Genomic DNA, 12,974 nt, shown 5'->3' on the forward strand with positions numbered 1-12,974 from the left:
ACATCAGTGCTGAGCTTTTCTAATATTTTGCAAATTCAAAATTTATTACTAGATATAAACAGTAACTGATAGTTCTGTTGCATTTTACCCATTAGGTTAAAATCTCATTATATTTTAAAGCACCTTAGGGTAAATGCATAGAGAGATAATGACCTTAAATTACACTTGAATATATAATATTCAATAAATTAGGACATTATATATAAAACAAAATCCAAGAAAATGAGATCATCTAATGCTGTAATGCAAAAGTTTCTTTATTGAAGAAATAAAGGATAGAAGCTATGTTAGCATTGATTGAAAAGAGTTACTGAATTACTTAGGTCTTTGTTGCAGTGTTAGGTTTACAGTTTGAGTACTTGCAGTGCTGAATCCTGTTCTCATTTTGGTTCCTGCCTATCAAAGAGATAAGAATGAGCCATAGTGTGCACCTATTTCTCATGTTATGTAAATTGCAATTACTAATCAATATCCATTACTAAAAATGTAACACATTTGCAGTCAATGGTATCAAAAACACCATATCAAATGGAAGAACTTATTGGGCTGCTAGTTATTCATTGGATATTAGTTGACTAATTTCAAGACAACTTGTAAAGTGATTTTCAGCTAAAAGATTTACAACTTGTAGACCTCTTATAAGAGTCACACTCCAATGTTTGTCAGTAGAAACTGAATTCAATTCAAATGTGGACCAATGCATTGTTCAATACAAAAAAAATGGTACTGTAACAACAGAAAATGTACTGTATTTCAATGAGTATCAAATAGCAAACCATTGTTTTAATGAGCAAAGATATGTTGTTTATCTTTCATAATGTCCGCTTGAGTGAAATATCAGAAGTGTATTTTTTTTCTTTTCATATACTTGGATTTTATCAGTACATCTTATGAAATATATTCCATACAAGTGTCAATCAATATACTGATGTACAAATGTGTGATTTGTTATTTGGGGTTGAATATGAACATTTCTGATTTCTGGATAGTAAATGTTCACATAAAATGTTAATACTTTTCTGAATGAAAAAATAACTCATTTCATATATTTTTTACATATCACGTTACCAACGTTTTAAAAGAAATATAATACCAATTTGGGGTAATACCTTTGATCCTTGGTTTCACATTAAAAGATTGGAATGAAGAAACCTCTGACAGAGAAAGAGATGCCTAGAACTGATTTTATTAGTAGGTTTAATGCATTCTAAATACAAAAATACAGTTTTATAAATACAAGTCACACTGTTCTGTGACCGGAAGTTAAACACTTAGTATATCATGAAATATCTGTAACTCATTAACTGGTACAGGCAGAAACAACTTTTTACCATAAGAAAAAAGACGCAACTGTCCACAACAGTGTCACAGCAATGCCGGAAACATACGTTACTACCTCCCACACAGATCTACAAGACTGTAGAATTGCAAGTCCATGCATTTTCACCATCCTTTTTTTTGTAAATAGAATATGTTTGATTGGCCAAATTGACTTTTCAAGTTTTTAAATGCGTTTAAAACAATATTTTATTATGAGTGCCCAGATTTGGACATTGTTACAAACATTTCAAGAGGAATGAATTGCAGAAGGTTCCTCTGGGACAGTCACAGAGTCTTCCAATTCTGGCTCCTTTCCTTACAGCACATTGTTCCCCAGCATCACACTGTTAAAAAAAGATTTAAAAAGTTATCCTTCCATTCTGTTGCACTATTAAATATGAGTTGAAAATTCAATCAAAAAAAGATAAAATTGATCTGAACTTATTGTTTTTCCTAAGTAGCAATTTTGTTTCTGTATGCAGACAAGTACACCTGGTATCTTATAAATCAGAGCAGGTATTCATTCATTTGAAGTCAGAAAATGTTCTAGCAGTCAAAAGGGAAGAACTTTTTTTTTCTAATTTGAATTATTTCACTCATGTGTGTGACTCATTCTGGCATAATTGGTATCATGCCAGACAGGCTGCTTTGTGTTAACCTATACATTGAGCTTGGCAAGTTATGAACATTGAGTGCATTGCACCTGAAATAAGTCCTGTTCTCATTTACGATGCCAACATTTGTGCACTTTGTAGAAGTGATCACTGTATAGCAATCATAAGCATGGAATCTTCTTTCTAATTTTATTAACTCCAACCCTACATACTGAGAAAACATGTTATTCTGCAACCACCACACAGATTAACTGAGATTAGCTAATGCAGCACAAACCAAGGATTGAAATATCCTTCATCCAACTGGTTCAGTTTTATATACAGGTTATATGTTGTATGTACAGGTAATAAGTTCTGAACAGAAAACATTTTGGACCTGAAATTTCAACTCTGTTTCTCTCTCCACAATACTGCTAGACCTGCTGAGTTTATCCAGCATTCTCTGTTTCTATTTCAGATTTCAAGCATCTATTTTGCTTTTACTGTCATAGTTTCTTACTGGCCCTGTTTATTTATTCTATTAAATTATTGATGGTGTAAAATTATTGTGAGACAAATGAATGGTGCAGCATTCTTCCACTTGGTTCAAGATAATGTCGGGTTAATAAGTATTCTAGACTGTGCAATCACTTATCTTACCTTTGGCATTGTTTAATGGTTAATGGTATACCTTGTGCTATTCTGCTATTGGTCATTAATGAGTATACACGCTCCAACTTGTTTGACCATAACCACTTCTCCTCACCTAAATTTTCTTTTGGTCTGCTTGCTTCAAAAGTATTCAATGTAAGATTTATTTCACACCTTTAAGTCTAAACTCCAAGAGGTCATCATACAGGTCACATCAATTGCCCATCCCATTATATTGGTAAAGGAATTGTCAATTTAATCAGTTTAAAATGAGATTTCTACTCACTGTTTATGCAGTTGATGCACACAATCAAAAATAAACAGGACTCAATGTTGTTGATGTGAATAGTGTGTGTGTGTGTCTCAGGGACACTAAGATTTAAAAATAGTACAATTTAATTCTGCTCCACTCGTTTTAAAAACCTTACCATTGGGACCATTCCAAACTTTTTCTCGTAGGTTGGCATCCTCTTGCTTTTCAGTTTCTCCAGCACTTCCTGCAAAGCTTCAATCTGCGTGAAAGCAAATAGTTTATATTCTTGCATTAAATTATTAAAAGGCAGAAGAAGCTCTCCAGAACAAACGAGTTCGGTTCAAGCGAAATGAAGTTGCTTTACCGACAATAAAGCAGAATTGTCCATAATAGATCATTTTCAACTTTCTCCCCTGACAGATATCTGCAAATCCCTTGTTATATTTCGCACATCTTTGTCCTCACACTTACCTAATTCGCTTCTCCTGGGGTCTGTCAGCAAAATAAGGGTGTCAGTTTAAAGCGAAGCATTTCTTTCAATGGATCCCAATAACCGGGTATCCGAAGATTTAAAAATGCTAAACAAATATCAAATGCGTTACCATAATGTGAAGCTTTGGAGTTAAATTAAGTAACTGAAGCTAGCTTTGCGCGGATGAATTGTAATTTTTAAAGTTAAATTAGATAATCCTTGGTGGCTTACCAGCTCCTTTTCTTGAGAAGAGTCCTCTTTGATTGAGTAACGGTCTACCGACCTGGCTTGCAGCTCTGATTCCTGGCAATTGGAGTTGACGAGCAGAGCGGCGCCCAGCAGGGTGAGGAGGCAAAGGCGAGTACTCTCCATGGTGCTGAAACAGACAGCCCGGCTACCACAGAGCGGATCCAAACTCTGACTCGGTCGGCCCTTTATATAGCAAACGGCAATTTTGACAGAAGTAAACAAGCCCCCAGAAAAATCAATCAGAACCTGGGAACATTGACGTCAGAGTGAACGCAGCTCTCGGTTTTGAAGAAAACAATCTTTTTGAAAAATCCTCCATTCATTCTTCATTGAAGGAAAGAATTCTCGAGGGAAGCAGGGAAAGGAGCTCTTGAGTTATTACTGTTCAAAACCATTGTAATATATTCCACACACACGTAAGAATAGATAGAAGTGTCAAAGGCAAAGAGCGTGAGAATAATGAGCCTGTAAATTGGATCAGTGATCGTGAAATGAAATAAAATCTTTACGTTTGCATTCTGTTGAACAAGCTATGTGTAGTGTACTTGTAAAAGAAAGGTCCATGCATAAAGAGGAACAATTAAAGGACTCTTCTCACTGAATTTGTGCGTTCGTGAACAGGTGTGTTTTCCTGATCTTGCAGAAATCCTTTTCATTTCCCCACTTCCCCTCACAGCCCTGGAGTTCCACCATGAAGTCGGCATCTTGGTCTATTGGGCCAATGGGCTGAGGAGTGGCAGACGGTGTTTAATTTGGATAAATGTGAGGTATTTCATTTTGGTAAGATGAACAAGGACAAAACATATTCAGTAAATGGTAGGGTCCTGAGTACTGTTGTCAAACAGAACGACGAGAGGTTCAGGGACCCAGTTCTTTGAAAGTTGTGTCACAGATAGACAGGATGATTAACAAGGTGATTAACGTGCTTTCCTTCATTGCTCAGACGATTGCATATCGGAGTCAGGACATCATGTTGAGGTTATACACGACGTTGGCAGGCCAGTTTTGGAGTACTGTGTACAGTTCTGGTTGCTCTACTATAGGAAGATTATTTTTAAATTGGAGAGGGTTCAAATTGGAGAGGATGTTGCTGTGACTGGAGGGTTTCAGTCATAAGTACGGGATGGACAGGCTAGGATTTTTTTCACTGGAGAGTGGAAAGTTGTGGGGTGACCTTTTAGAGGTTTATAAAATCATGAGGAACATAGATGATTAGCAAAGGTCTTTTCCCTAGGGTGGGCTAATTCAAAACTAGAGAGCTTTTTTTTAAGGTGCAAGGATAAAGAATTAGAAGAGACCTGAGGGGTAGCCTTTTCACACAGAGGGTGGTTTGTATGTGGAACTAACTGCCAGAGGAAGTGGTAGATACAGGTACAGTTACAACATTTAAAAGACATTTGGATAGGTAATGAATAAGAGTCTAGAGTAGAGAGGTGCTGGAAAAGCACAGCAGTTCAGGCAGCATCCAAGGAGCAGTAAAATCAATGTTTTGGGCAGAAGCCCTTCTTCAGGAATACAGGCAGAGAGCCTGAAGGGGGTTGAAGTGTTCCGAGGCGGAAGATGAGGCGTTCTTCCTCCAGGCGTCTGGTGGTGAGGGAGCGGCAGTGAAGGAGGCCCATTTTTTAACCTAGGTAATGAATAAAAAAGGTTCAGAGGGATATGGGCCCAATGCAGGCAAGTATGACTAGTTTAGTTTGGGAAACTTGGTCAGCATGGACTGGTTGGACTTAAGAGTCTGTTTCTGTGCTGTATGACTCTGTAAGTAATCTAGCCCACAAATTATTAAAGTACAGAAGTACTATAAGCTCATTTAAGTCAGATATGTGTTCAAAGTTAGAGGCTACCTGATAATGAGCTTTGTACCATACCCTTTTGTGGCATCTTTAAAGGTGTTAGAATGACAAAAAGAATTAACTCCAACTTAAATAATACTCAGTGGAACAGAATGCAGTTTTGCTATAATATACAATGCATTCTTCACTTTGAACTGCAAATGATGTAACTTCCTTATATATTTAATGTGATTAATAATTGTTATTTTATTGTTAGTGAAAGGGTATTCAAAAACAACCTAGACTTACAAGCCACAGTATAGAACAAGATTTATCTGTGGTAATAATTCTGCCTCATCTATACTATAACTCCAATCTATGCTCACTAATATTATGAATTTTCCCAGCTGTGGAATCAAACTCTTAAAATCTGTATTTTGGTGGAGACTTTGAAATGTTGAAATATTTTTCTAATCTGTGCACTAAATACCAGAAAATATATCCGTTAGCTGGCTGCAAAGTAACTACAATATTGAATCATTACGGGGTTCTCCACTATAATGGAGTAGCTCAATGGCATATTTGCCTCTTAATTCCCACTTTAAAATGGATCTTTGTAGCATCACTAAAATTAGCAATGTCTAGAAATGGTTGCTGAATAACTTAGCAAAAATTGTTTGTAAGTTATGGTCATTTATCTAGTATTTTAATATTAATTTTGACTTGATTAAAAGTGGATCAGTATGCTTTCCTCCGAAAGAATTGTGAGCACTTTTCGAGGAAGGTTGATTCTGGTATAAGTTGTGTTGCATCTAAATCACTAATTGGGTATCAGATTTGGATAATAAATTAGGATAAGTCACTTTACAGACCACAAGCATTTCACAATTATTTTTAATAAAAAGTGACAGATCACATTCTGCATTAATAGTTATGGGAAAATTATTCTGTCATAAAATAAGTGAATATGAATTTTGTGTACTGCATAATGTTAATTAAGAATGTATAGAAACATGGCTTACTTATAAAGTAACATAACATGGGATTTGTGCATGAATAAAGATTCTTTGGGAAAATATGGATTTATGTTCAAACAGTTGTTCAAGGGCCAAGGTATTTCTATCAAACGTGTTGAACTGACATTTCTGAGTTGGAGAAATATTTAAATTTGGTTAGTTTTAGACAAGTTTTGAAAAAGTTTTTTTCTCAAACATGTTCAAACTGGCAATAAAAAAAAAAGTCAAGAGAGAAAGAAAGATATGTCAGAGAGACTTATTGGATGGGAAGTAATCTTATATCCACTTCAACATGCATAATGGCTTAAAACAGAAAATTAAATTGATTGTAGTTCACTATTGGCCAAGGGAGGCTAATAAAATCTTGCAAAAACCATAAATTTAGTGTCTTGTTGTTTTTGTTTGCTTAATTATTTGCTGGTTTAAAAAATTTTGTTTAGCAGTTTATAACCTTATGAAAATCCCAGAACTTCTTTTTAAAGTTACATCCTTAAGTGAACTTTAATGGTAGGTGCCATGTCAGCTCAGGTAATGCATTGAAGGTGTGAGGTGGCCTGTGTTTAAAGTTCACTTGAGAATGTAATTTTAAAAAAGGTTCTAGGATTTACATATGTAAGAACTGAAACCCACATGGTTATTCTAAAAGATGAGAGACTTAACAAACAATCCAGGTCTTTTTCAAGATATAATTTCAGTTGCATCACACTGTAAAGTTTTGCTATAAATTCTGTGTCTTACATCGCATACACCACAACCACCTGATGAAGGAGCAGCGCACCGAAAGCTAGTGCTTCCAAGTAAACCTGTTGGACTATAACCTGGTGTTGTGTGATGTTTAGCTTTCCAATGAATGCCTTGTTTAAAAAGTAGGTTAAAAGTTTACTTTTTAATTGATCTATTTAAAAAATCTAAATTAGGCAGCTCTCCAATCCTTTAAAATTCTAGTCCACAACAAAATATCAAACACGAAATGTCTGCATAATGTCTCCACCATTGACAAAAATGAAATGCCATTTTTCAAATGTGTTTTACTAGAAATTGTAGACAAAATTTAAAATACTTTAAAACCTGAGATTTCTACACACCCATGTTTATTTACTCTTTCTACCTTTAATCCAAACTGTCTTTTAAACCTTCTTTGGTACTTAGATAATTCATACAAGAATTCCAGACGAGAATTGGCAATTATATAATTTAATCCTGCAGTGTGAACAATCTTTAAAAGAGAAGGCTGTAATTGGCACTTTGGTTAAAAAATTTGGCATTTTGGGTTTCAACATTTTTTTGCAAAGGCTGTGGGGATATGGTTATTATTTGTCACCATGATAGATATATAGTTCAAAAATGTTCAAGAGTCAGTAGAACTCTCAGGACTTCTTTTCCCACTTTAGAGTATTTTTTTTAATGTCAATTTGACTTTTTGTCAAAGCATTCCACTGGCTTCTCCAAGGCGGATTCATCTTCTTGTAATAGAATTGTACCTACTGCCAAGTCACTGACAGTGATTGCTACCTTTTTTTAAAACTAGTTTGTTACCTTAAAGATCTTAGTGAAATTTGAAGCAGCTAACAGTGGTTAATTGATCAAAATGGCTTTCAGCTTGTCGAAAGTTTCCTAGCAGTTTTCTGGCAAAATTATTTTGACCTGTGTTTGGAGCAAGTCCATTCGTGGAACAGCTGTAGTGCTGAGATTTGATACAAACTAGGGATAGAAACCACATATCTCCAAAAACCTTACGATTTCCAATTTAGTTTTGGGGCAGAGAACTCCACTATTGCCTATATTTCTGCTATTCTGGCAACAATTGTCCTTGCCATGTAAGGCTGAGATGGATTCCTGATCAGTTGGGAAATCAAGGTTTATGAGATAAAGGCAGAACAGTGAACATGAGGAGTGTTTGATCTGCCATGATCGTATTGAAATGACAAAGCAGGCCCAACAGGCTGAACCACAGTCCTGTTTCTTATGGTCTTACAACATATCCTCAGTAATTTTCTTCAACCTGCCGAAGCTTACTTCTAGCAGAGCTTGTCACCAAATCAGCAGACAGTAAATTCCTAAACAAAACTTCTAATTGTGCCAAGTGGTCCTTCCAAATGTCACAGTGTAGCAGCACATCATCAAGGTAAACTACACAGTTAGGAACACTGACTATCACATGATTCAGCAGCCTCTAGAAGGTTGCTGACAAGGGTCTTTGCCTCTGGACCAGGAGGTCCAGGTTCAAGTTTAAGTTTCTCCAAAGGTGTGTGATAACATCTCTAATCAGGTTGGTTAAAACTTTTTTTTAAATTGATGCTGGGCCAATTTCCAACCTTAATGGTATCAATACAATATTTCATCAGCTTTAGGTATTAAAGGAACTGGTAAATGGGTGAAATTTTCCCCTTCCTGGTATGACATGAGTAATGGTGTTAAAAATGGAAAAAAAAGGGAATGGAAAAAATGAAGTAACTTCAACATTGAGAAAAATGTCATGATTTTTCCCTCATGCCTTAAATAGTGACTTCAGAGTCTCGCATTGAATGGCGATTTATTTACATCTCATTGAAGTCCAACTCACCTCATTTCTATCCAAATTCTGATTTTCCTCTCTACCCCCAGGAAGGTAAACAGTGCAAGTGCCAAATCTATAAACCCAAGCTGTTACCTCATGGCTGCAACTAACTGAAAGTTCCTCGGGGCCACTGTCCAACTCTTTCCCCATAAGTTCCATATGTTCTATGGTCACCATCCTCCTTGACATCCATCCATCCAAGTCAGCATCAGAAAACCACCAGCCTCATCATCATCTATTGGTCTAACTCTCACACATCTTTAGCCCTTCAACATTTGTCACTATGGCAAGTAAATCTTTTCTTATGAAAGGAGAACAATTCACTTTTCCCCTGCCCCCAACATCATCTTCAGAATTAATTGTCCAGTTCTGACAAAGGGTCACTGGACTTGAAACATTAACTCTGTTTTTCTCTCTACAGATACTGCCAGACATGCTAAGATTCTCCAGAATGTTCTGTTTTTGTTTCAGGTCCTCAGCATCTACATTTCTTTGTTTTATTTTAATTCTGTTTAATTTACTGTCACATCTCTTTCAAGTATGCCACCTGTGAAGAAGTTTTGCTCTGCTTTCTGACAGGATTTCAGCCTCCCCTCACCGCCATGACACCTTCCCATGCAATCGCAGAATGTACAACACTTGCCAGTTTACCTCCTCCCTTCTCACTATCCAAGGCCCAGAAACACTTGCAAGGTGAAGCAGCAGTAATTTTCCTGCACTTCATTCAATCTAGTCTGCCATGATCACTGCTCACAATTCACTGCTACATTTGGTGACACAAAACACAGACTGGTGATTGCTTTGCTGAACACTTACTCTCTGTCTGTAAAAATGATCCTGAGCTTCCAGTTGCCTGTCACTTCAACAAACTACTCTGTTCCCATGCCAACGGTTCTTTCTCAGGCTTACTGTAGTGCACTAGCAAGGCTCAACACAAATTGAAGGAACAATACCTCACCTTCCACCTAGGTACCTAACTGCCTTCAGGACTCAACAGTGAGCTTAACAATGTCAGAACATGAATACTTCCTCCATGTTCATTACTATCTTCCCACACCCCTCAGTCCTGCTTGGTATGGTTTGCTCACAGTACAGCCACCTATTTTCAACCATATACACTTCTCATTAGCACCCTATTATCTCTCTCTTAGCTTATCCATAATCGCTGTTTGCCTTTTTTTCTCTCTCCAAACACCAAATGCATGTATTTTATTCACTCACCCCATCCCTCATTTGTCATCAGCATAAATAATTATGACCATTATAATTATGACAAAGTGTCACTGGACTTGGAACATGAATTCTCTTTTTCTCTCTACAGATACTGTCTGACTTGCTGAGCTTCTTCAGCATTTTCTGTTTTTCTTTTTATTTGGTCTTTCCAGATAAAATTGCCTTTTCTACAAATGAATTCACATCAATTCAATTGGAAAAGCTTTGGTTTGCTTTGCCTTTTTTCTAATTTCAAAAGTCGCACCATTATCTCAAGTACCTCTGCTTTTGTAGTTGCTCAATTAGCTGGATGGCTGGTTTGCAATGCAGAAGGACATGAACAACATGGGTTTGATTCCCAACAAAGGTCACCATGAAGGACCCATCTTCTCAATCTTGTGTCTCACCTGCTGCATGGTAACCCTCAAGTTACTACCAATCATCTATCTTTCTAATGAGAGAATCTATGGTGACTTTCACTTTTGCTTTGAATTTCAACTTGTCTGCCATTTGTGATAATCTAAAGTTGCTCTTTTGTTTTTTGCAAAACATTCATGGATAAACCTTCTACCTCTAGACAAGCCTTAGAGCTGCCAAAGCCATTTTGATGTAATAATTCTCAAAAATCTTTTTTTAAATTCTTTTCCAATTACTATTACATCATTTCCAGTTAGAAACATCTGATTCAAATATCCCACTGCAATCCTCCACTTTTATGGGAGGAGCACAGTGTCACTTTGGTCCCACTACTACATGGTTTCCAACATAAATTATATTTATTATACCTAAGCCCTGATACAACCAATCTTAAGTCTTCTTTATAATTAGAATAAAAGATTAATCAACCAGGTTTATTTAATAAATGCAAAATGATTGACTTATTATAAAATCCACTCAATAAAACTTCAGATATAGATTAAAACACAATTTGAAACGTGAAAATATAAATAAGTACCCCCCAAAATAACCAAAACACACATACAAGTGCACCCACCAGGTAAAGGGGAAAAAATTATTAAATTTATCTCTGCAGAGTCTCACTTAAAAAAAACACTTTCAGGCCAAGGGTTCTTGAAGGCAAAAAAAAAAGACATGGAAATGTTCTGAAGTATACTCAAGTCATTAATCACGCATGGCTGTCTCTGGAGTCTTCTCATATACAGCTTGCTCAGGAAATACAATATTGAGAAGTTCTTCAGTCTCTTCCAGGTGATCAGGTTTACTGCTAACCTCATAGCCAACGTGTTGGAGGACAGGTTTCCCTCAACTGAGAAGTTTAAATACAAACTCCAAACCTGCAAAAATTGTTCAAGGAGAACACCAATAAAACTCATTCACAACATAGTCAGGTGGTTTCCTTAAAGTCAGTTAATGGAATCAAGATTAGAATGGAACTATATGGTTGCTTCTAAAATAAGACAATGTGTCTTTTCATTGACGTTTTTAAATTAAGTCCACAAAAGATATGAAATATGAAGCATCTTCATGACACCATCACCCCCAGCCCAGCCCCATAGTTTCAGATCAAGCCAGGTTGTCATTGATGCATCAGTTTATTTGATCTCAAGCTTAGTTTAGCATACATTTACATCAACCTCTGTAACATTACTCGTTTCTTCATATCTCACCTATTGCTGAAACCTTCACCTATAATGCTAGTACTCTCCTAAAATTATTCCCCATGAATTCCTCTCAAGAACACAATAAATCAGTAGGAATTGAAGTGAGCAGGTCCTTGATCAATAGAAAATGTTGCACTAAGGTGTTCTATATAATGAGATAGTGGAAAAAGCATTACATTTTATGAATGAATTATAAGACCATAAGTATAGGAACAGAATTAGACCATTCAGCCCATTGAGTCTGCTCTGCCATTTGGTCATGTTTGACATGTTTCTCAACCACATTCTGCTGCCTTCTCCCTATAACCCTGGATCCCCTTACTAATCAATAAACTATCTCTGTATTAAATAAACTCAATGACTTGGCATGCACAGCCTTCTGTGGCAAAAACATCCAGATTAATCACCCTGTCTGAAGAAATTCCTCCTCATCTCAGTTCTAAAGAGTCATCCTTTCACTCTGAGGCTGTGCTCTTGGGTCCTAGTCTCTCCTACGAATGGAAACATATTCTCTACATCTATTCTCAGCGTTCTGAGTTTAAACAAGATCCCCCTCTCATTCTTCTAAACTCAGAGTACAGACCTGGAATCTTCAACTGCTCCTCATATGATAATCCCTTCATCCTCAGGATTATTCTCATAATCCCCCTTTGGATCCCCTCCAAGGCCAACATATCCTTCCTTAAAACTGGGGCCTTAAACTGCTCACAGTATTCTAAGAGTTCTAACCAGAGCTTTATACAACCTCAGCAGTACATCTCTGCTTTTGTATTCTAGCCCTCGAGATAAATGCTAACATTACCTTTTTACCAACTGAATCTACATGTTAATCTTGAGAACCCTGAACTTGGGCTCCCAAATCCTTTTATGCTTCAGGTTCCCGAAGCTTTCGCCCATTTAGAAAATAACCTAAGCCAATTTCTTCCTACCAAAGTGTTTAACATCACACTTTCCAAGATTGTATTATATTTGTCACCCTGTTCAAGTCCATCTGCTGACTTCCCAACACTACTTGCTCCTCCACCTATCTCTGACACCTACAAACCTAGCACCAATGCCCTCAGTTCCCTCATTCAAATCATTCATTTTAAACATGATAGTTTAAACATGATAGTGATGGTCCCAACACTGACCCCAATGGAATTCCACTAGTCATTTGTGCCATCCTGAAAAAGATCCCTTTATCCTTACTCTCTGCCGTCTACCAGCCAATCAATCACCTATCCATGCTAGTCTCTTGCCCCTAATATCATGGGC

The 12,974-nt window shown here is 36.7% G+C and overlaps 1 protein-coding gene across 1 annotated transcript; it reads right to left on the reverse strand.

Moving 5' to 3' along the window:
- Positions 1-1,166: 1,166 nt before the first annotated feature.
- On the reverse strand, positions 1,167-4,529 carry LOC122565448 (cocaine- and amphetamine-regulated transcript protein). The gene is made up of 3 exons (XM_043721445.1): positions 3,521-4,529; positions 2,993-3,076; positions 1,167-1,664 (listed from the first exon to the last, which is right to left on the reverse strand). Exons 1-3 carry the CDS (start codon positions 3,659-3,661, stop codon positions 1,557-1,559), a joined length of 333 nt encoding a protein of 110 aa, XP_043577380.1. The 5' UTR covers positions 3,662-4,529; the 3' UTR covers positions 1,167-1,556.
- Between the last annotated feature and the right edge of the window lie 8,445 nt (positions 4,530-12,974).

The sequence above is a fragment of the Chiloscyllium plagiosum genome, chromosome 2 (assembly GCF_004010195.1).
Source record: "Chiloscyllium plagiosum isolate BGI_BamShark_2017 chromosome 2, ASM401019v2, whole genome shotgun sequence".
NCBI lineage: Eukaryota > Metazoa > Chordata > Chondrichthyes > Orectolobiformes > Hemiscylliidae > Chiloscyllium > Chiloscyllium plagiosum.

Coding starts and splice junctions, on each gene's coding strand:
- LOC122565448 (XM_043721445.1), bottom strand. CDS start 3,661: ATGGAGAGTACTCGCCTTTGCCTCCTCACCCTGCTGGGCGCCGCTCTG. Junction 3,077..3,520: donor CTTCTCAAGAAAAGGAGCTG/GTAAGCCACCAA, acceptor GCTTTCACGCAG/ATTGAAGCTTTGCAGGAAGT. Junction 1,665..2,992: donor AGTTTGGAATGGTCCCAATG/GTAAGGTTTTTA, acceptor TTTTTTTAACAG/TGTGATGCTGGGGAACAATG.